At 39.7% G+C, this 25,865-nt stretch overlaps 1 protein-coding gene across 6 annotated transcripts in view; it reads right to left on the bottom strand.

Annotated features, from left to right (window-relative positions):
• WASHC5 (WASH complex subunit 5) overlaps positions 1–25,865 on the bottom strand; it is a 55,230-nt gene that overhangs the window by 28,362 nt on the left and 1,003 nt on the right. For 5 of the 6 annotated variants that reach the window (XM_074316722.2, XM_019723053.3, XM_019723124.3 and 2 more), the window contains 11 exons: positions 21,259–21,564; positions 20,650–20,795; positions 19,877–19,961; positions 18,822–18,922; positions 16,454–16,646; positions 14,143–14,295; positions 12,394–12,507; positions 10,655–10,826; positions 5,878–6,005; positions 2,905–3,034; positions 560–672 (listed from right to left, as the gene is read on the bottom strand). In XM_074316722.2, coding sequence (XP_074172823.1) covers positions 560–672; positions 2,905–3,034; positions 5,878–6,005; positions 10,655–10,826; positions 12,394–12,507; positions 14,143–14,295; positions 16,454–16,646; positions 18,822–18,922; positions 19,877–19,961; positions 20,650–20,795; positions 21,259–21,456 — 1,533 coding nt within the window. In that variant the 5' untranslated portion in view covers positions 21,457–21,564. The remainder of the gene's footprint in view (positions 1–559; positions 673–2,904; positions 3,035–5,877; positions 6,006–10,654; positions 10,827–12,393; positions 12,508–14,142; positions 14,296–16,453; positions 16,647–18,821; positions 18,923–19,876; positions 19,962–20,649; positions 20,796–21,258; positions 21,565–25,865) is intronic. The other variant, XM_074316723.2, reaches the window with a different exon arrangement.

Raw genomic sequence — 25,865 nt, 5'->3', positions numbered from 1 at the left:
TTTGTTTATTTTCCATTTTAAATCTAGTTAAACATATAAGTAAAAATTTAAGAGTATGGAGGCATAATAATTCTTTTTTGGTGCAATCACTTTTTGAGTAGATAAAAAACAATAAACAATTTTTTTCAGAAAAGAAAATGTATCATTTATAAGCATATGATTATCATTCAACTATTTTTATTTTTTGTGTATTCTTTTCTAGTTTTTCCCCCCAACGTACATACTTTTTACAAACCTAAAAATGGTGCATATAATGCAATTTTATTTTTTCTTTTACTTCTTTACCACACTTTTCTTAATGTTTCTATATTGGTTTCATAATTATTTTGCTGAGACTTCATATTTCCACAAGTGGAAATATCATAATTTTTGCTACCATTCTCTTCATGCTGGTCATTTAATTATTTTCCCCATTTTAGGACACTGTATATGCCATAACAGTGGGCACATTAATTCATACTGCTTTTGCTTCTGACAAAATATTCTCTTAGATATATTTCCAGGAGCAGATTGCTAGATGCATCTAAAGGTATGATTCATTTAGAAAGACTTTTCTTACCTCCTCCAATGCTTGTATTAGTTGCACAGTTTTTCTGCCTGCAGCAGTAGAATCATCATAGTTTAAAGACAATATTTGTTTTGAGATCTCTCTGAACCAAGCTTGAAGATTTTCTATTAATACAGAAACAAGGAAAGACTAGTGAAATCCCAGAAGTCCTGTCACTGTGGCTTTGAATTTAATTAAATAATCCTTTACAAACCTAGTTCTTAATCACAGAGCTTTTATTCTCCTTACAATAACAACAAAAATGCCTGGGGCATGCAACCTGGTAGAAAAGATGAAACTTTCGATGTGAGTAGCTTAGTCTATGACACCTAGCAGAGAAGGGTTAAAGGCCCAAGGACAGGGTGTAAACCAACGTGAGCCGAGGGGGCAGTGGCGGAGGAGGAGTTGGGAAGGAACTGAAGGATGGGAGTGGAGTAATTGGGGAGAGTTTTCTGGAGAAGTGAGGATGGGTACAGATCTGGACAGGCAGAGAGAGAAAGAGGGATAGTTTATCCCTGGATGAAGGGACCCACCTGGCAGAGGCTTTGGAGCAAAAATGACAATGGCATGTCTTGGGGGAAAGTAGAGACCAATGCGCCAGGACTATGACCTACGAGTGGTGAGTTGTGGAGAAGTCTGAACTGATTAGGTGATGCCATCTGCATTCACACACCAGCTGGCATTTCTCATGGCAGACAAAGGGCAAGGGGTTAATATACTTCTCGTACCATCAGAACGTGAAGCTCTAAGCTTTGCCTCATTCAATCTTCACAACAATCTATGGAGGTAGGAATTTGTACCTATTTCTCAGATAAGAAAGCTGACGCTCAGAGATATTAAGAATCCTATGCTGGGCTACAGTTACTAAATTCTGGTAGAACCAGGATTTTCACAACTGTCTGTCCCGATTCAAAGGCTTTACTCTTTTCACCTCACCAAGTTGATTCTCTAAATTACAGTTTGTTTTTTTTTATCCATGGGATGATTTCACTTTAATAAAAGCACTTCAGGGCTTATAAGCTAAGTTATCATAATTGACATGAGGAACACCAGTTGTGGTTTTGAAGGTTTTTTTGTAGGACTGAGGGGCATGGAGCAGTAGAAAGAGCAGGAGATGGAGATTCTGATGTGATGAGTGACACCCAGGCTCTAGACCTTTGTTACCTTAGGCAAGTGGTTACATTTTTAAGCTTCATTTTCCTTACATATAAGATAAGGATAAAGATGTTTATCTTACAAGGTTGTAAGGATCAAATGAGAAATATTTGTGAAAGTCCTTCCAAAGTACATATGCTATGTAGCCAGAAAAAGTATAAGATGCTGTTTTGAATGACCTCTGAAACAATGCTGGTATTTGTAAGAACTAAAAGAGACTAAAACAGAGATCAATGTGCCTGATTCTACACAACTAATCTAGTCAGAATGTTATAGGTGGTTCTTTGGTTTTTAGTTACAATAATAGCAACCTACAAAACAAGTTGCCAATTTATATCGCATCATTAAAAACTCGCTGACTTTTTCCAATAAGAACAATAATGTAATTTGGAACTGTATTTTAGACAACCATTCAGCATCAAACAAATCAACAAAAGCCAAATACGGTAATCACAAGCTCATACTGATTACAAATAGAAAAGTTTTCTTTATAAAAAGCTATACTGTATAATTAACTTCATGGAAATGAATTTGACAGTTAAAACAAACATTCAACATTAACAAAATAGTATAATTTGTCACCTTAAAATTCAGAACGGTCTTTCAAGGGCAATTTGAAAGGTTCCTATCTAGAGAAAGATCTGAAGTGATACCACAATTTTTCCATAGATGAAATTTCCTAAAAGAACCAGGATCAAAACCGTTAAAACTTAAGCTATGTTTAGTTTCAAAACAGTCTGCAGCAGGTCCCCTCTTCCGCCACTAGGTGGCAGGTGCCTCAGTGACAAAGCACCACACAAGATTAGAAAACAATCTTAGATATCATCTACTTTGACAGTTATTAATATTGAGTGAACTAGCCTTATGAGCAGATCATGACAATTACAGGTCCTTTTCCCCTTGCCCCAAATGCACACATGCTGACACACTGGTTTTGCAGACAGTGGTGGGGGTGGGAGGATGGACTATGCTTCTCTAAGGATTATGTGAACCAGAGAGGAAGAACCCTTGATTTAGCCTAAACTCAGATTTCAAAGATAAGAAACCTGAAGTCCAGAGAGGATAAGGAGAACGCCCAAGGGATCTTCACCAGCAATGTCCTAGCACACAATGATGACAACCTAAGGACTTCTGACTCTGCCCATGCCCAATAACCTGTGTACACATTTCTACCACACCAGTATTTCCCCTTCAGCAATTACCATTTTTCTCCACTCTGGTTAGGGGTTTCACTCCTGAGAAGACATCAGCAAGCTCTGTCATCCGCTCTGAGCCCTCTTTCTTGTAATGCTCCCATTTCGCTTGCTTTTCTGAAAGCATTTGCTTGAACATCTGTTGAAGGGACACGAGATTTATTTACTTAAGAGGAAATCCAGATCGGGCAGTTTACTAAGAAAGCATGAGTGACACCGAATTTATTATAAAAAAAGATGCCCAACATTAACATTACCCTGATGCCGTCCCTTAAGCCTCACTTCTTTATACAAATGGAGGGCAAAGCTCGATCGTCGCTAAGACAGTGGTTTTCAGAGCAACTGTACCAGAGCACCGCCTGGATGGCTTTCGTTTTCAGATTCCCAAGCCTCACCCCTGATGATTCTGGTTCAGGTGACCTTGGGTAGGCCAGGAATCAGCATTTTTAATGTGAAATTCAATTTGGTGACTACTGTTCTAAGTCCCTTCGAGGCAACAATTTCTGTGATTCTAATTTAATAGCCAGAGAAGGCTGAGTATCATTTTGTCTGATGATTGGGGAATGAACTAAAGTACCTACAAAAATTTTCTTCTTTGATTACAGATGGTTTTTGCTGAACAGTAATTCTGTTTATTAATTCATTCCTTCATAAAATTCAAATTCTATAAAGACTTGGGCAGAGGAGGAAATGGTATAATTCAGGGTTGTTGTTTTTGAAACAAACTTTAAAAACACATTTAAGGTATGTCACAAAGGTACAGGGCTCTTAGGAGTAAAAAATGCATGAATACTGATTTTTCTCATAAGAAATTCTTCATTTCTCAGCATCATAATGAATATTGAAAAGACAGGCAATGGGGTAGGGAGACTCCACCTGCAGATGAAAGGATAAAGGCTGGGTGGAATTTTGTGGGGCCAGTGGCAGAGAAATCTTAGTGATCAGGCAGGATGATTAATCAATGAAATAATAGGATGAGGAACAGTGAGAATTATTCATAGAGCTCACCCTATCTTATTGAGTGCCTGGGATCCATCAATGCCATTTGACCAGCAATAGCAACACAAATATCACTCTGAGGCCTTCATTACACACCAAATGGCTGCGAGCCCTTCAAACACTCACAGGTTGAACCTGTGAGTTCAACCTGTGTCACCGGTTGCGTATCGTGTAAGACGGGATTTGAGATAGGGGATGGTCCTTAAATTAGATGCCCCATCATATAAAGATTAGAAGAAACATAGTTTCAATTAGTATGTTTATTAAGCGAATCAGAAAGTGAGTCTAGAAAAAGGGTTGGAATGGGAGGTAGGAGAGATGAAAATATAGGTTAAAGAGTGACGCTGAAATGTCAGAAATTCAAACATGTCATTGTTTTGGGCAGTTGTTTTGTTTTTGCTCCTTTCTACCAGATCTTTCTCTTCTTTGGAGACCTTTAAGAATGAACTGGTGCTCCCTTAGGCTGTCTTCTGTTTCCCCTCTACCTGAATACACTATTCTAGTCCAATACACTCCAGAGAACAGATCTGATGGGAAATGCAGGCTTGGTCAGATGGCTGACCCACACCGGTCCTGATTTCTACTGACAACTCTGAGCGACAGAATTTTGGGTTGCTGGTGCTCTGGCGGCTGATCCTAACTGGACCGAAGGCATGTCTTCCTTGTGGGCAATTCTCACTTGCCTCTGAAAGGCCAGTTTTGCTTTCACCTACTAATAAGATTCCTAGTTCCCGTTCCTGGGTCTTTCCTGGTTTCTCATCTTGGCTTAATTTTCCTCTTTCCCACTATACTGAGCTCCTTGATTATAGGAACATACATGCCTTGTTCGTTTTTCAATTCCTACGACCTAGCTGGGAACAGGGAAGGTATTCAATAGTGATTTGCTATTCAGAGGGAAAACACTGACCTTATTAAAGAGATCAAAAAGGGGTAGCACTTCGCTGATCTCATAAAGTTATACCAAGAGAAGTCACTGAAAACACTTAGCACCTGCTTTAACATTAGGTTAATAATCAACGTCTGCTTTTACTGAGCTACTTAATAGAAGAACAGAGTATCCAGAAGATAAAGAAACATCTAGTATACCACTGCCCAGACTGAGGCGAGGGTGAGTGCTGGTTCTGAATGGGCACTCAAGTCCAGGATGAGTTCTTGGGCCCACCTGATGCAAACCCCCAGGGCTACCGTTTACAAAACCTGAGCATTCCCAGGTACCTGCCATTTTTGTTAAGCCTGGAGAAACTTCTCTAGGGATATAACTAACCCCAGCATTTTCTTCATTAAAATCAAATTCCTTAAAGTCCTTAAGAGGCCTTGCTTAAATGCAAATCGTGCATCCTATGTAAGCCCTTTCCAATAGGTATTCATGGCTTTTAAGATGAAGGCTGAAATGCTGCAAGACCCAGCACGGGTTGGCTCCTGCTGACCTTTCAACTTCATTTCAAACCACCTTTCTCTTGTATTCTCTCCCTTCCAACCAACTGGTCTTTCAGTCCTTGGACTGGTCATGCTGTTCCCCACCCTAGAGGACTTAGTCATATCCTGTCCTCTCTCTGGAATGTTCTCCATCATGGTCCCTATCTTTTCTTAGCTAACTCTGACAAGTCCGTTCTTCCGGTCCCTACAGATGCTCTTGCTTCTCTGCTCAGGGAAGCTGTCCAAGCTAGGACAGGATCCTTCATTTCAGGTCCCCAGAGGACTATTTTCCTTTAGAGCACGTATCTCAGTCTGTATTTATATTTTCATTGGTGTGATTCTCTGACTCATGTCTGTATCCCTCCACAATCACTGTATCTCTAATGACACTCGGCACTAAATGCTTGTTCAGTGTTTCATCCCGTCCTTTTCCTATAAGACTTATCTCAGACAGCTGGAATCTGTAGCTTGGATCAGAGATACCGTTATAAAATCCCAATCTTGAAAAGAAAAAATTTAAGCATAACATAACTACGACGTTGGTGATTATTCACTGGCTATTTTTACCTCTTTGAGTATAAACTCAAATTGTGCGGCGTCCAACAGCAACTGAAAGAGGATCTTGGGATTGTACCTGGAGTCTGTCAGGATCTGGTCCTTGATTTGACGAAGGCGTTTGTTGTTTGGGTCACAGGCTAGAAATAGGAAGAAAAGAGTTTCCATTTACTAACTGTGCAGAGAATATCTATGAGACATGAGTTCTTAAATACTTTCCTTCATTTTAAGTCTTTAAAAATAAGCAAAATGAATATCGAAAACAGATGGTGAAATTAATTATAGCATATCTATGCTATGGAGTAAGTACAATTGAACTATGAAATACGACAGTTAGATTTGACGTGGAATGTCACCTGGGATAAAAGCAAGCTGCAGAATAGTGTCTCAAAATTTTGTAAGCATTTTGGGGTTGATTTATTACTGACTGTCCAATATCGACGGGGAGACCCTTCTGACACTGTTTCCTAAGTGGGTGGCCTCCTTATGTCCTGTGTTTGGAGTTGCCTTTGTTTAGGCATTGAACGCTGCCATTCACTTGTGGACAGGTATATGGAAAAGAGTTAACATAGTAGGCCCGAGACTGCCAGCTTCAGAAAGGCCTCTTTGCAAGGTTGGCCCTTGGCCGGCACCTGGGAACGTGGAGTTTCCACCACTTTGAAAGCTGATAACCATGGCCCACTATGCCTTAACGGCTTGTACGATGGTTGTCATGCACACTTGTTTTCCTTCTGGGATCTGGAATTTTGGTATGTGCCAAACTGAGGCTGCCTGGGACCAGCCCCCGATAAAGACCCCAAACACTGAGTTTCTAGTATGCTTCCCTGGTTGGCAACGTTTCACACACGCTGTCACAACTCATTGCTGGGGGAATTAAACACACCCCGTAAGACTCCACTGGGAGAGGATTCTTGGAAGCTTGGGCCTGATTTCCTCCAGACTTTGCCCCTTGTGCCTTTTCCCTTTGCTGATATTGCTTTCTATCCTGTTGCTGTAATAAATCATAGCCATGAGTAAGTACTATTGTATGCTAAGTCTTTCTAATACACAACTGAACCTGGGGTGGTTTTGGAGACTCCTGACACAACAGGGAAATAGGGTTACCCATACAAAGATGTGGCCTCTCCAAAGAGAAAGAACCAGACCTGGAACCATTTTGTTCCTTGTAAAGACCCAAGGGCAAAGCTGGCACTCAGAGCTTTTGGGACTACCCAATATCTAGGCCCAGAGAGTATGGCAACTACTAGGCCAAGGTCACAAAATTAGGCAGAGATTGACCCAGGGATAAAACACCAGAGATGCTGATTCCCTGTGCAGCCTATTAGCTGCCAAGCTAAACTGTTTTAAATAAAACAAACAATATATTTTTAAAAAGTATATAGAATAAAAATTATTGGTATTTGCTGGAATTGGTTTATGGGACCAATTATTATCTAAGAAAGAATCAATGTTTACAAGTCAAAGCTACCAGGACTGCAAATGAAGTCAAAATAGAAACTTGAAGGTAAGGAACACTGTCACAAAGTTCACAGCGGCTCAGGTACAGGGCCCTGGTGGTCCGAGCAGCCCATGTGCACCTTCCTGCCTCCTGCAGTATCTCAGGAGGCCGGGCAGGCATGGAATGACCCTGTTGCATGAGCAAATGTCAGGGCTGTTCTAGTGCCTCCGTCACGCGAGGATGGTGGAGGCCATTTTGTACAATATTGATGTCCAAGTTATTCCATCAAGAGGAGACGAGTGATAACCTGGAGGAGGGCTCAGTTTTCATGGGAAATGACAGAGCTCTGATTTATCATGCATTTTCCAGAACTGCCTTGGATTTGGTGACATTGATCATACAGAGACAATTTTTTTCAGCTTCAAATTTGCCTAAACAAAACAAAAACAGCCACAGCAAATGTATAAGGATCTCCATGTGTCTTTCCATTCATTCTAATTCAGTAAGAAAACTTCTGATACTAATTTGCTTTCATTTTTTGGATAGGGGACATGGTGCATTACAATGAACTTCTCGCTAGGAACCAGGTTTGGCTTCCAGTGTTCTCAGGGTCTAATCCTCTCTCTAAGACCTGACCCTCAGGAATTCAGACTCAGAGAACAGAGGGACCAGATCTTAGGACCGTGATAACCTCGGGGTCAGGCTTCAGTACCTGCCAGCCTTCTCTGCCCAATGCTGGCTCAGAGTGGGTTTGCTCAACAGCTGCAAGGCAGTGCAGAAGCATCCTAAGCCTGGGTGAGATGCTGGCAGGGGGTTAACCGGGGGGAATGTGAAGAACATGTGTCCGTCTCTGATGGAAATATCATACAAACAAAATAAGCAGTTACGTTTCCCACATATGACTCACGACCAGATAGGCACATTCGTTTGTTTCTAGTAAATCATGACCTTGTGCAATCAGGCCAGACAATTGCCAGGCACAGAAATGGAAAATAGATGTGGCTGAAGAGGAAAGCACAGAACTTTGGCCAGCCGAGGCTGTCCCCGGCAGGGTGCAAATCCAGGACGCTGACCACTGGCTCCCAGAACCCAGGCACAGCTGTCAGGCTCAGTCGTCGGGAAGATGGAGATGAGACTGAGTCACTAGAAAACCACAGTTGGTGTCATGATAGAATAAAGTGAAGGCTGGAGTTGTTTATAGACTTGAGAAGGTAAGACTTTTGGTAAAGATTATAGGCTGAGTCAACGTAGTAAAATCCTCCCATTTGAACTGGAGTTTATGTATGACATAAACTCAACTAATTGAAAACATATCCATGAGATGATTAAAAACTTTAGCCATGTATTCATGCTGTGAGTAAACTGTAAACTGAAGAGAGATGTAGGCCAAGAAGCAAAATGATGAAAAGAAAAATTGGAAAGATTTAAGAAGCTGGAGATTTCTAGTGTGAAGACAAAAGGCTGAGGAGAAATTCCACACATTTTCAAAGATACAAAGGATGGGGAACTTCAACTGTTGTTCCCACTGCTGGCTACTCATAGGAAGTGGAAACAGATGGTAGATAGAGGAAGGCTGCAGAATAATCTGGTGTGAATTTTTTTTTTCTTTTTAAGGAGGGTGCAGTTCACAGTGGCCCATGCAGTGATCGAACTGGCAACCTTGGTGTTATTAGCACCACGCTCTCACCAACCGAGCTAACTGGCCACCCCCGTAGAATTTTTTTAGAGCCACAACCTCATCTGAAATAACAAGGTGTTGAAAGTGGTACCTGTCTCAGGGTAAGTTCTCAAGAAAAGTTTGATGATTAAACAACCAAAAGCAGAAGGCTTTACAGGGCAGCTAAATGACACCACTCTCAGCGGGAGGGGCATGTAGCTCTGGAGGAGTGAAGTCATTAGTTAATTAATGTCATCGAGCATTTACTAAGTATAGCAGGTCCTCAAATAACATTATAATGTTGATGCGATACCATAGGAACTTAACTCTTGTTTATATCAGTTAGCCTGTGGTAAGATTGATTTCCTTATACCTCTTTTCATTTATCGTCACAGGACTTATTGTTGATGTTAAGTAAGGACTTACTGTGTAAGGAATTGTGTCAGCTCTGAACAAGCTCAGCTGTTAGTCCAAACTACTCGTTTTTCTACCATTATACCAGGGGTGTTAAAGTCACAGGCTCAGGACCCTGTGCAGGTACTTCACACAATCTGTGAAGCTCCTGACCCTGACAGCCAATAGGGTCTCAAAGAAGACCATGACACAGAAAAGGTGAAGACCCAATCTCCCTTAATTAAGCACTCTGATCCAGCCAGTTTTTCAACTCAGTGGGTCCATCTTTTTCTGTAATTCCAAAATTCCTCTTCTTCCATTATGTCTCCAGTCTAGAATTTCTTGTGCTTTTTATTTCACGAACCATCAAGGGCCAGTCAGCGCCTACCTCTGTGTGGAGCTTTCCCCGACCACCTCTGTCCCCCAACCCGAAGTGATGTGTCTCTGCTGCTCTGAACTCAGATCCCACCAACTGTTTCACACATCTGGCTTTAGTCACTGGCTCAGACCTTGTTATTAGTTTCCTATTGCTGGTATAACAAATTGCCACAAACTTAGTGACTTAATATGACATAAATTTATTCTCTTACTGCTCCAGAGGTGAGAAGTCTGAAATGGGTCTCACTGGGCTAAATCCAAGGTGTTAGCAAGGCTGTGCTCCTTCTGGAATCTCCAGGGAAAAATCAGTTTTCTTGTGTTTTTTAGCTTCTAGAGGCGACCTGTATTCCTTGGCCTGTGGCCCCTTCCATTGTTAAAGCCAGCAATGGCTTGTCCAGTCTTTTTCAGGATGCCACCTCTCTAGTTCTGTCTCTTCTGCTCCCCTCTTCCAGATATAAGGACCCCTGTGATTCCACTGGGATAATCTCCTTACTTATGGTCAAGTGTTTAGCAACATTAATTCCATCTTCCACTTAATCCCCCTTTGCCATATAACATGCCCACAGGTTCCAGGGATTAGGCCATAAATATCTTTGGGAGGGTGGGCTGAGGAATTATTCTGCCCACCACAGATCTGTACTTGTACTTTCTCATACGGATACACCCCATCTCCCCAGTTTGACCAGTGACAAGCTCCTTGAACATGGGAGGTGAATTTCCTCAGATTTCCCGGCACCTCGTAGTACCTGACAAAGGATCCGTTAGCTGGGCCGCTAACTTATCCAAGCAGACACAAAAATGACTCATTTAGAAAAGCAACTTGATGCTCATTCAAGGGCTAACGCACTTTGCATCATGAAGTAGATCTTAATTCTGAAAGCCTTTATAGGAGTGACGCAGACGGCCACACCTTTTGCACTTACCCGAGTCCGCTGTGTGCAGCATGAGCCATCGGATGGCTACATTGCAGTCTCTCAGACAGTTCAGGAGCTTTGGGATGTTGTCCAAAACCATCTCCTCCCTTAAATAACCTTCTTTCAGGAACTGTAGCACTTGGGCGTGCACTCTTTCACTGACAGTAGCGTATCTGCTTGCCTTTGAAAATGAAAAACTTGAATTACATAAAAATATAAAGAGAATTCTCTTGAAAGTGAATCAGATTCAAATAAATCCCTGCACAGATGATACCATTTCTGTATGAGATGAATAACATATGCACTAGGCTAAATCCAAGGTGTCGGCAAGGCTGTGCGCCTTTAACAATGGAAGGGGCCACAGGCCAAGGAATACAGATAGCCTCTAGAAGCTAAAATACACAAGAAAACTGATTTTTCCCTGGAGCTTCCAGTCGATAAGGCTCAAAGGCAAGTGCTTTACTGGACATTTTTGAAAAGAATATTGGAGTAAGAATTAAGAGCCTAAAATCTAGCTCTGGCTGTGATATAATATTGTCTGACTTTGGGTTTAACCTTTGCGTATTGGTTTCTTTAAATGTAAACTGGGGACCTGGGTCAAGTGGTTCCTACGATCCCTTGTCTCAACTTGGGTGGAAAAGAAACATAAAGCAGAAGCTAAACTATCTGTTCTTTCTATTATTACCAACAACGGAGGCAGAGCAGAGCAAAAACACTAAAAGATGAGGCTTCTACGAATACATGACAGTTTAACAAAAAACACACCTCAGTGTATCAAAAGTGAATTTTCAAACCAGCCTTTTGGATATTTGGTCATTCTGCTTTACCTAAACCAAGAGTTAAATGTTAAACACCATTAACCAAGTCAGGTTAGTTTAAAATTATCCCTAGGTGCTTCATCAGGAGACTCTGAAGAACTTCTTACAATATCACAAATGAGAAGATGCACTTTTGGAAAGGAACTTTAGTAATGAAAAATTAATGCTCTGATGCCGGTTTAGCACAGAAGCATCACTTCCCTAATATCTTTCTAGGAGACATTCCAAAATTGAAATTATTTTGTGCATTACTAATGGAATTCAATTTATTTGAATAAAACATTCTTTGAATCAATATTATTCTATCCACACTGGAAACTCAAAAACTCAGGCAGCCAGGCTGAGGAAGAGAACTGTTTAGAAATACCAAGGATGCTAGAATTTAACTTTAGTTTTCATTCTTCTGTTTATTCAGGTTATTTCCTTTTGTTCTGTGCTCTAATCAAAGAGACACAATGTAGCCATTTAAACTACAACGACGAATATCTTTAGTCTTGTTAGTTATTTTACACATCAGAAATGATGAATTTAAATTACAGGGCATATTGCCTACGTTCAGTTACCATCTTCGATACTCATGCTACTAATGCAAACATTCAAATTATAGCTACTGGTGAAAGTAGCTCCATCTATAAGGACAGTCTTTAATAAGAGTACATGAAGTCAATGGGACCCTGTTACTCTGATTCATCTTAGTTTGTTGAATCTTCCTTAGGACCCAAGTCTCCCATCTACATATATCACATAAGGTAAAAATCCATAGTCATCTATCTTATTCTGACGTACAAAATTCACTTTTCATTAATCATTGCATTCATATTTTCGTGGACATCTTCCAAATGACTTGGGAAACCTACTTAGCTCATTTCCTACCCTATTCACATAGGATAGCAGTTGTTTGAGGATCCTCTCTGAGCAGCCAGAACCTACCTGTTCTCTGACATTTGAAGGGTCCAGGGTATTGTTTAAAGCCGTTTTTGCAGCTTTGTAAGGCTCCCAAGCATCTGCTAGATTAACGGTGATCCCCATGTAAATACTAATTACCTGAAAGAGGACACAGTCAGTCAGTAGTCATTCAAGGCAAGGGGCTGGGAAAATGCAAAGTTAGAGAAGACATCGTCCACTCCTTCAAGTTTAAATGTTATGCCAATGAAAATCAATGAAAAAACCAAGATTTTCCAGATATATAGGTAAGTGTTCTTCCTTCTGAGCACTCTGGAACAAGAGTGACAATGTTGTTATTCATGGAAAAGTAACTAAAATAAACTGCTTTCAAACTTTCAAACTGCTGTGGGTTAGATCCTAGATGAAGAAAAATGAAAGGGGACAGAAAAGCAGACTTTGACATTGACTAGAGAACATACTTAAAAATTTTCATCTCAGCCTTTATACTCTTAAAAGTTACTAAAGACCCCAAAGAACATTTTCATTTTAATGTGGGTTATATCTATTGCTGTTAATTGTATTACACATGAAAACTGAAAAATTTAAAAATATTAATTCATTTAAAATAACAATAAACTAATTATATGCTAACATAAATTTTTTCATAAAGAAAAGCAAACCAAAGTTTTCCCAAAAATATCTGTGCGAAAGAAATTGTTTTCCATTTATTTAAAAAAATATTTTATACAGTCCCTCATCATCCCTATTAATGTTTTTCTTTAAAATTCTCTTGGTGCAATACCAGTATTTTCTCACTAGCTTTTTATTGGTTGGCATTTGCCTAGCATTTACATTTATTTTTATTCCATTCCTTTCACTGTGCCAGGGTGCTTTCATAGGAGCATATATTGTAAGCATCATGTAACTGGATTTTGACCTTCCCTAATATTAAGTGTTTCTGAGGACACGGCATTATGGTCAATGCTTCTTTATTAAGTGTAGGCAAATGAAGCCAGACTAGCACAGTTCTCTTCTTGGCCCCTCAACTCCTAGCTCATGAGGATGATTTATTCATGGACGGGAAACATCATCTCTGAACTGTAGTTTATTCTTCTCATCAGTAAATTTCCTCATTCACAACCCTCATCACAGAGAGTTTGTGATTCAAGCTGGTAAGAAATGATGAAATAAAGTCTGCCCTCTGAGAACATCATCCAATTCCCTGTACTTTGTTAAAATCTCTGTGTGCAAAGGAAACATTTCATGTATATTAACTATGTCATGTCAGTTTTATTCTTTGAAGAATTAATATTTTTAACTGAAACATTTAAAAAATTACAAGCATATCCCGCAGCAATGTAAATCTTTATAGCCCCATCAATATTAGCTTATAGATAAAACTTACTATAAAAGTGAAATTCCTATTCATAAAATGACAAGTCAGATGAATTCTGCTAGCTAGGATTCATAAAAGAGAAAAGGATACAGAAATCCTTCTGTAACTTAGTTGTAATTTCTGTAGCGAAAGGAAGATACATTTTAATACATGGTTTTACCTTGAGAGTATCTATTTAAGAAACAAAACTAATAGGTTCACCAGGAAATTTCACTGGCTAGTTTATTCCTTCATGTTATGATTTATACAATTCTCAACACACTTAAAGTAATTTTACCTAAGTGATTTTACGTCTCACTATTTATAACATTATGAACTCTGGGTTATAGGCCAAAAGAATGGAAAACCCAGTTTTCTGAGAAGCTTGTTACAGAGAAAAAAAGACTAATAATACTTGCCCAGTTATCTGGAAAGTACTTATCCACTATCTCTCTCATTTTTGCTTGATGGGTGTGAAGAATGGAAGGATCGAAGTAGAGGATGACATACAGCATCGCAGCCTGGTTGGCCAGGGCTGTACTGCGATGCTCCGGCAAAGGATACGCTGACACCTGCAACACAGGGACGAGACCCGGAAGAGGCAGCGTTGGTAACGTATGCCAAATAAAGGATCTAGTTCTAGAATAGATCAGTCTCTAAAAGTCTGTCTCCTTGGAGGATCCTGGACACTGGAAGCAACTGTCAGATTGTGGCACTGCTCACCACAGCCTTCCTTCTTATTCCTAACCACACGATATTATTCTCCTCCTTCCAGCCCTTGACTCTGCTGCAATTCTAAGTCTTTTCCTTAAAAAAAAAAAAGTTTTAACCCTACATCTCCCAGGAGTTGTCCATTTCTCTACCTTCCCCACCACAGACAATCTCTTAGAACTGACAGAGTCCATACAAACTTTTGCTATTTAATCACTTCCTGTTTATTCTTTAACTCACTGAAATTTGACTTTCACAATCACCCAATTCAGTGGCCTTTTTTTAGTGCTCTCACTTAAAGTCTTTCAGGAATGAAACTCTCTCCTCTGGTTTCCCAGACACCACTCTTCTACTCAGTCTGCTTTGCTGGCCGTTGTCCTTCTGCCTGTCTTTTAAATGCCTGTGAGCCCCAGGGCTCCATCGCCTCATGCAAAAGGCATCTTTGGCTGCAGAGCCTGTGTCACCTCAAGGACCATAAGCAGAAATAGAGGGAACTGTCACAAAGACAGACAGAGCAATGTCACATGGACTCTGCAAACAGGAAACAGGTCAGGTCTCTGGAAGCTCCTGAGGCTACAAACCAGAAAGTCTTCATGTTTCTCCCATTTGCCCAACTTTTCTCTCTCTCCAGACTGTTCTCTATAACATGGCAGGATGAGGCTGCCCCAAACTCCAAATTTTGCATGTCGAGTCCAGAAACTGTGTCTCAGGCTAAAGTACCTGGAGAAGGGAATCTGATCCATCTTGGGTCAAGTGACTGCCCTGGTCCAATCGGCCAGGGATGGGAGAGGTGCAGGGCAGAGCTCGGGGTGGACACACAACACAACCACAGCTTAACCCATGTTAATAAAGGTCACAGTGCCAGGAGAAAAGTGAAACACACTGCCCTGAGACGTGGACAAAAGGGACCATGTAAGAGGCAGGAGGGGTAACGATCTTACTGGAGTAAAGAAACAGCATGGGCTTTGAAATCATACAGACCTGAATTCAATTTTGGTTCTGCTGTCTCGTTGGGTGACCTTGTGTAAATTATTGAAGTGCTCTAAGCCTTATTTTTCTCAATGGCAACATGAGGATAATGTTGCCTACTTTGCAAGATTACTGTGACGAATACAGAAAATGATATATGAAAAAAACCCTCCTGATTCTGGTTCACATCGAATTCTCAAGAAATGGCAATAAATATGGAGACCTGGTATCTATAGGTAGCTCCTGATGTTGAGGTGTCTTTAAAAAACTCTTTTATTTACCCTTAACATATCCATACAGAAAATTAACAGGTTACCTAAAGAACTGTACAGAGCAGGTGTGCTCTGTGACACATGATACCCAGTTATCACAGGCCCAACCCTTTACTCTCTCTGGTAAGAAAAATATAAACAATACCTAAAATTATGTATTCTTCAGAAAAAGGTCAAATGGTAATTTTCTTTTGTATCCTTGTAAGTAAGTGAATGAAACACAACCCAGGGAGGAAAGTGAGAAACTCATATGCTGCAGGATCTTTACTCCTGCTCCTACTGCCCTCTTTGCCTGGCCTCCCCTTGTGTCCCCTTTGTCACCTGTCGCAATCTAGCTGCCCCCGTTATAGCACCACAGCACCTGGTGTGTCCCCTAAGCTAACACTCATCTTGCTTTACTGTGATTGCTTTAGTTGTCGGTCTTCTTTCCTTAGCTACAAGCTCAGTATGTGTAGGGGCCGTGGCTTCCCTTCAGCGGCGATGGGTCCCCAGTACGAGCGCATGGACAGGCACATAACACACCCTCAAAGACTATTCCTTAAATGAGTGACTAAACGAATGCATCTTCTTTCCAAATACAGCTCAAATCCCATTGCTTCCCTGAAATCTCGATTTCTGCCCAAATTATTATACCCCTTTCCTCTCCCATCCCAGAGCACAGCTTAAAAGGTTTTAAATAGTTTTTGGCTGCTTTTACTCATTGAAGGAAGGAGTAATTGAGGAGGAAAGTGAAATCAGTCTTTAGAACTCCTAAGACTTTAACAGACTTAATCCCCACCTGGTTGTAAATATCATCAGATCTTAGTCGACCGATGACCATACTGATGAAGGATTCGTTGATAGGCACTCTCCGGAAATAGCCCTCAGGATAGTTGGGTGGCCTTTTGGCTCCTGGTTGGCTGGAATAACCTGTACTTCGAAGCAGCTTACAAATATCGTCCATGTTTGAATCAGCAGAAGATCGAGCGGCACTGAGCCATGGTTACAAGGGAAATAAAGTGTCACACACACACACACACACACATTAAAAACTCAGAAGTCCAACAAAGCAGAATTTCACTATAATTTGAATTTATATAGTGTTAGATATGACCATGGGTCAATTTATATCCTTAAGATTCTAAATTATATTTTCAAAAAGCCTGTTATAGCAAACTTATTAAGATGGGTTCTTATATGTAAATGTGGTTCTAGTAAAAGGTCCATGATCCCTTTTGCAAAATCCATGGGGCTGGATTTGTTTCAGAATATAGCATTTTTCAAATATAAGAAAGTAATATGGTACGTAGATTATGTACGATATAATACTCCACTAGAGTCTCAGCTGGCATGCCGTGATCAACACACATTAACATTTCTGCAGTAAAATTTATGAATACTCACAAGTGAGATAAATAAAACTACCTATGGCCTCATATCTACTCTGGTCAGATTTTGATGCCATATGATTTCAGGTTAGATCACGTTTTGCTATTTTAGGAGTTACTCTGTGTGCAACTGTGTGTGTGAGCACGTGTGTGTATGTATATATTTCCGAGCTCTTTAGATTTCAGGATTGTGCATGAGGAATGTGAACCTGTACCAATGTTTCATAAATTACAAAATAACTTTAAAACGTATGTTAATTTAAGGTGGAATATACACTAACTAGTTTTTCTTGCCAAGGTGCACTGTCTATAGAGACTTAACCAAAACCTCTGTGATTTTCTCTATCGACTGGAGTAGTAATTCCTCAGAGACTGAAAGAATCTTAGACTTGAAGATGACCTCCCACTGGAGGTCATCACAGAGCAGGTGTGCTCTGTGATACATTGGATATCCTATCATATCCTATTAGATAGAAGAATCTCCTTTACCACAACTCTGACTTGCAATTTTTCAGTGTCACTGCAATAATGGATCCTTGCATCCTAATGAATTAGCTGCTGTGCCCAAAGGGACAAAGCCCCATTGTGAAAGCTGGGTTTGAGAAGCAAACTTTTTTTCTTCTTTACATTGTTTATTGTTGTTGTTCTTCCCAGGAACTTTCAGAAATATTGGTGAGGCCATTCAAAGTTCATTTTTAAAAACATGGATGTTACAGCTCATGGTCAAACCTATGTGAATGAATTATGCATGCTGGTGGATACTCTCCGCTCATATAATAAAGCTGAAAGGAAGCAGGCTAGTCAAGTAGCTAAAGATTAATTTACTGCTGAGGAGGCAGCAGTACCAGGTGTCTCTGAAAATATGTCCCCAACAATCTCTCTCTTGAGGATCTGCCTCCTTGTCCTATTTATTTTGTCCTAATTTTCAAGTTTAAAAATGTTAATTCTAGTCAGCACATCTTTAGCCCAAGTTCCTGATTCCTGCTTATTGACAGTTTTTGACATTGACCTTGTCTCCAGATTTTGACTCATGAATTAAACAAATTGAAATCTGTGTGCGAAGTACCAGAATTACAGTTGGTTAAGGTGACTTCTATTGTTTTAAGCCTCTACTTCTTGAAGTCACAGCTCTGTATAGACATACGTAGCATGATCGTGATTGTGCTGGTGCTTGTTTTGTTTTTGTTTCACACATAGATATAGGTGAGAATACACTTTCAACCTGACCCCTAGTGATAACTTTTCAAAGTCCTGAAAAATAGAAAACTCAATTCATTTCCTTACATCTGCCAAGGAGTAGTATTTGAAAACTTAAAATAAATCCAAAAAGAACACTCATTAGACTTCCAAAATTCCCAAATATAAGATGAAAAAAATTCAGATTCCTGAGGTACCATCATGGGCATAATAATCTATATATCGCTAATAATCTCTAATATATAGATTATTTTGTATATAACACTGTCATTAATTTATACATAATATTTTACATATAATGCTATCAATACTATATATGATAGCTAATCTATTATGATGATACTAGGTTGGTCCAAAATTAATTGCGGTTTAAAAGGTTAAAACTAATTGTAAAAACCGTAATTACTTTTCAACCAATCTAATATTATAGCGTAATTGCTGTATTTGTACATTATGTTCAAAAGAGATAAGAATCCTTTGCATCCTAGATCATATTGCTGCAGTTCACAATAAAAGTAGTATGGAAACCTATACTGCATTTTACCAACAGCTGTGCTTTTGGTAGTCCCAGCCCAGGAATACCTGTATCGGTAGTAAGAAACCAGCATTCTCTCTCTGACTTCTCCTTCAATCTTTTGATCAATGACCAGCAGCATAACTCCATATAAGTACAATGCTTCACACTATGAAGAGAAAAAGACAATGGTCAGACTCACCAGAGTGATGTTGATAATGGTTAAAAAGATCACTTTGCTCCCATTCCTCCTAAAAGCTTTATATGACAAAGAGAATGCAGGTTTCCCCCAAAGGGCTCTCAATTGTACAGATGGGCTTTGAAGAGTTCATGCAAAATAAATTTTAAGAAGGGGAAGGGGAATATAGTCAATAATATTGTGATAAATTTACACAGTGACAGATGATTACTAGAATTAATGGGGTGATAACACTGTAAGGTATAAAAATGTCGAATTGCTATATTGTACTAGCATGTACTGAAACTAATTTGAAAAAAGAAAACGAAAAATGCTCCCCAGTCTGGTTCTGTCTTTAAACTGAAACTAATAAAAATGATCTTTAAAACTAAATAAAGAAATTTTAACTCACAATAATTATTTTTCAGTTGGACTGCTTTTGATATTTTGCTCAGGATAACAAAATGGAATCCCAATGTAATGACTAACTCTAAGTCATTCACTTAACAAACATTTCTTAAGTGATCACTATGTACGAAGCACCAGGACAGATGTCTGGGATGCATAAGGCAAAGAAGATAAGACTGTTACACTGAGGAAGCTCAGAACCTCCACAAAATATTTATTCACTTGTATTCTGTCCAATGTCTACTATGTTTTAAATCCAGATATAGACCTGTCAGAAGATAATCATCAGTTTATTTTGCTTTGCTTTAAAGGGTATTGTGTACGTCTCTGTGACTTACAGGGGAAAAAAAGTGATGCTAAGCTTGACATTCTTTTTTTTTCATTAGTTTCAGGTGCACAAAAGAATGTAATAGTTAGACATTTATCATTTATATCCCTTACACAGTGACAACCCCTCTCCCCCATCCACTACCTCTGACATTGCACACTAAGCTTGACATTCTTGAATTTCTATTTTACATGGTCACTATTACTTACTAGAAGTTGTTTTCCATCTTCATTGAGAAGCACGCTTTCTAAGGTTTGCTGGATATAAATACCTTCATTGAGATCATCTAGATATCTAGAAGTGAAACCCCAGAGCAAGTTATTCATTGATAATGAAAACTTTAACAACATCTTTGAAGAAGGAAAGCAAAGATTTTCAAAAGATAAGGTAAGATACCAGGCATCCTGGCCTTCAAATAGTTCTTCATGATCTTAAGAACAAACTTGTGAGCTGAAACTCATTGTGATTAGGGCCACAGGTTGATATTTATGTCTATTGCAAGTAAAAGAAATACTCCCTAGTCCTGATTTTATGAATTACAAATATTTTAGGAGTAATGGCATAAGAACATAGAATAGTTTAAAAGCTAATGAGTAATGAATTGTTAAGGGTGGGAAGAAAGAGAATATTGTGTGGTTAGGGATAAGAAGGAAGGCTATGGTTACCAATGCTACAAAAATACATTCCTTTTTTTTTTCACTTTTCATGTGTAATATACTAGAATATCATCATAAACTATAGGATTGAAAGCCATATAACTTAGTATAAACCAAGATTATTATAATACTTTACAAGAGCAGGAAATTATAATAAAACTCTAAATATTTAAAATGACTAGTGCCACAGAAAGCAAAAGACAATTATGTATGGTAGAAGCTATAAATTTTGTAGTAATTGAGAAAGATGTACACATTCTAATACGTCCCCTTTCCTTCTCCATTAATTTACTATTAGAATAAGCTATTACTAAATTAATCAATACCTGTTTAAGTCTACAATATATTTATGCACACTTTGAAATGCTAAATAAAATCTGGTCACAATTTCTATGTTGTTTTCACGAAATTCTTCATCTAAATCCTGTAGCTCTGGCTTAGCTTCCAGTTTGCTTTCCCATAATTCTGGACCCTAAGAAGAAAAACACATTTATGTGAAACGTCAATAAAAATAATACTTGTTGGTAGAAATTTCTAAATAGTGTTTTTAAAGTTTGTTCTTGTGCCTTAGAAAGGATGTGAAAAATTGAAAGCAGAGCAACAGAAAGTAATGAAGATAAAAGAAGCCTAGATACAAAATCCTTTTGAAAGAAATGAATTTGAATTGCAACCATTGATTAGCATGCTTTCAAGTGTGGGGTGCTTCAATGTGAAATATATTACACCAAAGTTATCTCCTTAAAATTTAATTACATTGTGTTAGGGCTTCCTTTATATTATTTTCGAGTTAGTTAGCTGATACTAAATTTGGTTTAAAAGCTTTCCTCTTTAACTCTTTCTCCATAATGACGTAACCTCTCAGAGTCTCAGGGTTCCTAGAGAAAGCATGCTTTTGTAGAAAAGACAGTGATAAAAATGCTATAGGGGAAGATTACCTTAAAATAGCTGAAATCAAATATGATATCTCCATATTTCTGTTGATCTGCTCGGTCTTTTAACCTGAAGACAGCAGGAATAAACTCAGACAGTCTCAGAAGTTCAGCAATGATGGCATTGCCACAGGAAACGATCCTTAGGATGGCCTGGCCACAGAGGTTGTTTTCAGCTAGAAAGTCCAACATCGTGAGGATCATCCACTACTCAGTGCCCGGTTGGAATGTTTCACTGGCTTCAGAGCTGGGGTCTGTCAATCATTTGATGAACCCAGGTTTGCGGACAGACTGACTGCTCCATTAAAGAAACTGTATCCAAAAAAAAGGATGAAAATGTCCATTTAAGGAAGCATGTGAAACATAATCTTTTTCTCCCGAACTACCTCTCCCCCCAAATGACTTCTGATATAGGAGGGAGGGCATTTATCCTCTGCTCTTTATGATTTCCATGTGGAGGGACTCTGCTAAATTAACACTCAACCCTTTATTCACTTCTCCCCATTGAGGAAAGACATGATGTAGCTGATTTCTGAGCTTGGGAGAAGGAACCCCTGGGCATGTGTGGTTCAAATGTGTCCTAAATTGGGCACTGATTATGAAATTTTCCTTACAGGAACCATGTCACTTGTTTTATCTTTGGGAAAAAAATACCTGTGTCCTAAACTCCACTAGAATTTGGTGAGGGAACAACCTTTAAAAATGTTTTTCTCACATGTCAAGTATAAGACGTCCTTGTTATCAAGGCTAATACATGCCGGAGAAAGGCTATACATTGACTCTCAACTAAGGACAAATATTTCATAATAAGCAGTGGAAAAGTTTCATTAGGAATGTACCTTGAAATGATATAATTAAAACTGATGAAAGTGAATTTTATACTTAACAAAATTTAGAGTAAAAAATGCAACAACTCTGTACTGATTCAACAGACAAGCCAAGAATGAATCAAAAGTTTATTTCACCAGATTGTAATTTTGATAATAGTGTCTTGTACTTCATAGTGGACTTGCGTAGAATTTTGTTTAAAAAGGTAATTTTTGCAAAAAACATTTCAAGGCATCATTCATTTTCCCAAAGTCCTCTCCCAATTCTTTTTCAAATTATTATCTTTTGAAGTGTTAATTTGTGTCATCACCTTTGTTGCATTTCTCTCCTCTCATTGTTAATTTAGCTAGGTCATCATTTGTCAGCTGCATGGAAGCCTGAATTATTTTTCAACTTCATGAACAACTGTGTCTTTCCCAACATTTGCACTTTTACTTTCCCACCTCCCTGAAGCTAGATTAGACACGTGACTCAGCTTTGACCAATGAGATACGAGGAAGTCTCTGTAGCACTTCCAGGAAATGTCTTTCTCTCCTGCTACAAGGAGAGGTATTTAAAAAGAAATTCCCCTCTCTCTGCCCTGGCTATCCCCCTTATTCTTGCCTTTGAATCTGGTCCAATGAACATTTGATGCCCAAAGCCACAGTAGCCACCTTGAGACCATGAGGTGACAAGCTTAAGAGAAAAAGCCATGAACCTGAGGATTGTGGGTGGAAGGACAGAATCTAAATTCTTGTTGATATTACTGACTTGTTGGTTCCTTGATTCATTTTAATCCTCATTAAATGAACTTGAACTGTTTACAGTATATTGACTGTTAATTGGGTTTTGGATTAGTTACAGGTCAGAGTGTTCCTACTGATACAGATTCATTCCTTCAACAAATATTTAAACCGTGCCTACTATGTGCCAAGCACTGTTTTAAGACCTGAGGATAATGTAGTGAACAAAACTAAGCTTTTGCTCTCATGAGGCCTATATAGTATTGGGAGCAGGGAAGAGATGAACAGAAAAGTACATTATGTGTCAGGCTCTAATAATTGCTATGAAGAAAAGGCAGGATAAATGGATAGGGCATGTGCTATTTTAAATAGAGTGGTTTGTGAAAGTCTCCCTGATAAGGTGATATTTGAGCAGGTACCAGAAGGAAGCGAGGGAGCGAGCAGTAGGGTATGTAAGTGTGGTCAGCAGCCTCCTAGATGGTCCCCAGTGACATCCACCTCTTTATTCATGCCCCGTGTAGGACCTGTCATGCAGGGTCTCAGCTCCCGCTTCCTGCACAAGAACGCAGGATATGGTGAGGCCAAAAAGGAATAACAATGGAGCCACAGATAGGGGAGTCATACCACTATATTCTCACTGGCGGCTGATCGAGACACAAAAGGAAACATCTCCCAGTACCCCAACAAGAGGTCTTCCTGCACCCCAGTCTTGCTGGCAGCCGAGCGAGACACAGGAAGTAGGAGCCACACAATCCGCAATCCACAATCCGCTTGCTAACCACACTTGTTAGCCGCAATCCGCGCTTGCTAGCGTAGCCACGGCAGTTATATTAATGACTAATGGCTAACTGGTCACAGCTGATGGCCAACTAGTCACACCTGACGGCCATCTACTACTCAAGCCAGCACCTTTCCACATGAAGTCAAGAGCCTGGGAACTGCTCTCTGGGACTCCGTCCCTACAGGACCCTTCCCTTGAGTGTGACTTATGGACTCCCTTCTATAGACCAGAAGATGCCAGATGCGGAAGATATCACTTCCAAAATTAGATTGCAAAAAGACTGTGACTTCTAGCTTAGGCACCCTCTCTAAGGTGCCTAAGGGAAGCAAGTTGTCATGTTGTAAGGGCCCTGTGGAGGAGCCCATGTGACAAGGGACTGAAAAGCTACCGGCAACCACTCTAGTGAGCTTAGAAATGGATCCCAACTCCCGGTGAGTCTTCACAAAAGCCAACAGCTCCTGTTCACAGCTTGACTGAGCCAAAGGCACCCAGCTGACCCATAGCCCTGATTCCTGACCACAGGAACTACTATAAGATAATATTTACTGTCTTAAGTCACTGGGTTTTGGGGTAGTTTGTTATTTTACAATAGATCATGATGTGGGAGAAAGGTATTCCAGGCAGAGGTTACAAGTAAGTAGAAAGGCCCCAGGGCAGGAATGTGCTGGATGAATTTAAGGAATAGCAAATTGGCCAGCTGGCTACTGCAGAGTGAGCAAGGGGTAGACGCAGAGATCAGAGGAGGTAGACAGGGGTGGGTCAGATAGTGGCTGAGAAGCTACTACAGTTGTCCAGAATGGTCTCTCAAGAGGGCACCCTATACTACACATTAAGGCATGAATTAGTAACAAGTCCTTTCTGTTTTCTCTGTGATGCGTGCTTATTAAGCCACATCGATCTCTAACAGGCTGAATTTCGGCCTGAATTTCAGGCTGTAGTTTCATTCCTTTTTTTTTTTTTTTCCCCACAGATATGCTCTGGCTTGGAAAATGAGAGATGAAAAGTGTTAAAATAATAAACAATGGGTAAAAAGCCACCTACGGAGGTCCTCTGGAGACCACCAAACTAACCCAGGTCTCAGCAGCATGAAACTTGAGTTAATTGAGGGAAGGGTAAGCTATGATGAACAAGTTTAAATGCTATCAGATTTTGGATAACAGGTAGGACAGACAATGGGGCCATGGAGAAAACAGCTTGAAGCAAAACAACATTACCTCACTTCTCCCTCCCCCGCCCCCCCAAAAAATGCACAGATACACTCAGCACCTCCATGCACATGGTCAGGTTGGTTTAGATCTGGGATAATGACATAAGTCAAGACTTGTGTGTGTGCATTTCTTATTTTAATGCTTAAATCCTTACCCAAGAGTTACACTGCAGGCAACTTTCAAAATGTTACTTGGCTAGAGTATTTGGTAAATACCGCATTACTGGCTGAAAAACTGGCTAATAAAGAATAGAATCTAAGACCATAATTAAAGATGCCTAACCATGTTGCAGCATTCTCAGAGGTAGGTGGCTTTACAGAAGGTGTTAAGACTTGGTTGAGTTTTGAAAAAAATCACTATAGAATGAGGTGCAAACATTGTAGAAGAAGCTATTTTAAACCTTCCATTTGGTCCTCTTGATGTTAAGAATGAAGAAAATTCCAATATAGGTTGTATTACTATTTAGCCTGAAATGAAATCAGAGATCCCACTCAATTTCCCAATTGTCTTTTGCAAGGAACCCAAATAAGTGATTGTAATTTATCTTTAAGAATTTGGTATGATGGAGGGTGGGGGGTGGCAGCTGGTTAGCTCATTTGGTTAGGGCAGGGGTGTCCAAACTGCGGCCCGCTGGCCAACTGTGGCCCGCGATCCAATTTTTATTGGCCCGCAGCAAATTCCAAAAATACATTTAGTTTACTTAAATAAACTAGGTGAGGCAATACGTACTTCACCTGGAGTGAGTGACCCGGCTGTTTGTGTATTTTACCGCATATGGCCCTTGGTGAAAAACGTTGAAAAAACTTTGGACACCCCTGGGTTAGAGCGTGGCACCAAGATCGCCAGATTGGATCCCTGCATGAGCCACTGTGAGCTGTGCCCTCCCTAAAAAGAATTTGGTATGAAACTGTTTTTCAGTTTGAAGTGTGGCATCACCCTACCAATTACCCAACGAGTACAGAACTGAATTCTGGAGTACATTAAATTGTCCTGGGACAAACCACTGTTTACCCTACTCAGATGACAAAAGAAGATAGGTCTATTTTTATCCTTTCATAAAACCTCAGTTCCATA

This window comes from Rhinolophus sinicus, chromosome 6, assembly GCF_057876585.1.
Source record: "Rhinolophus sinicus isolate RSI-liver-muscle chromosome 6, RSI-T2T, whole genome shotgun sequence".
NCBI classification, from domain to species: Eukaryota; Metazoa; Chordata; class Mammalia; order Chiroptera; family Rhinolophidae; genus Rhinolophus; species Rhinolophus sinicus.
This window is presented reverse-complemented; position numbering and strand designations above follow the sequence as displayed.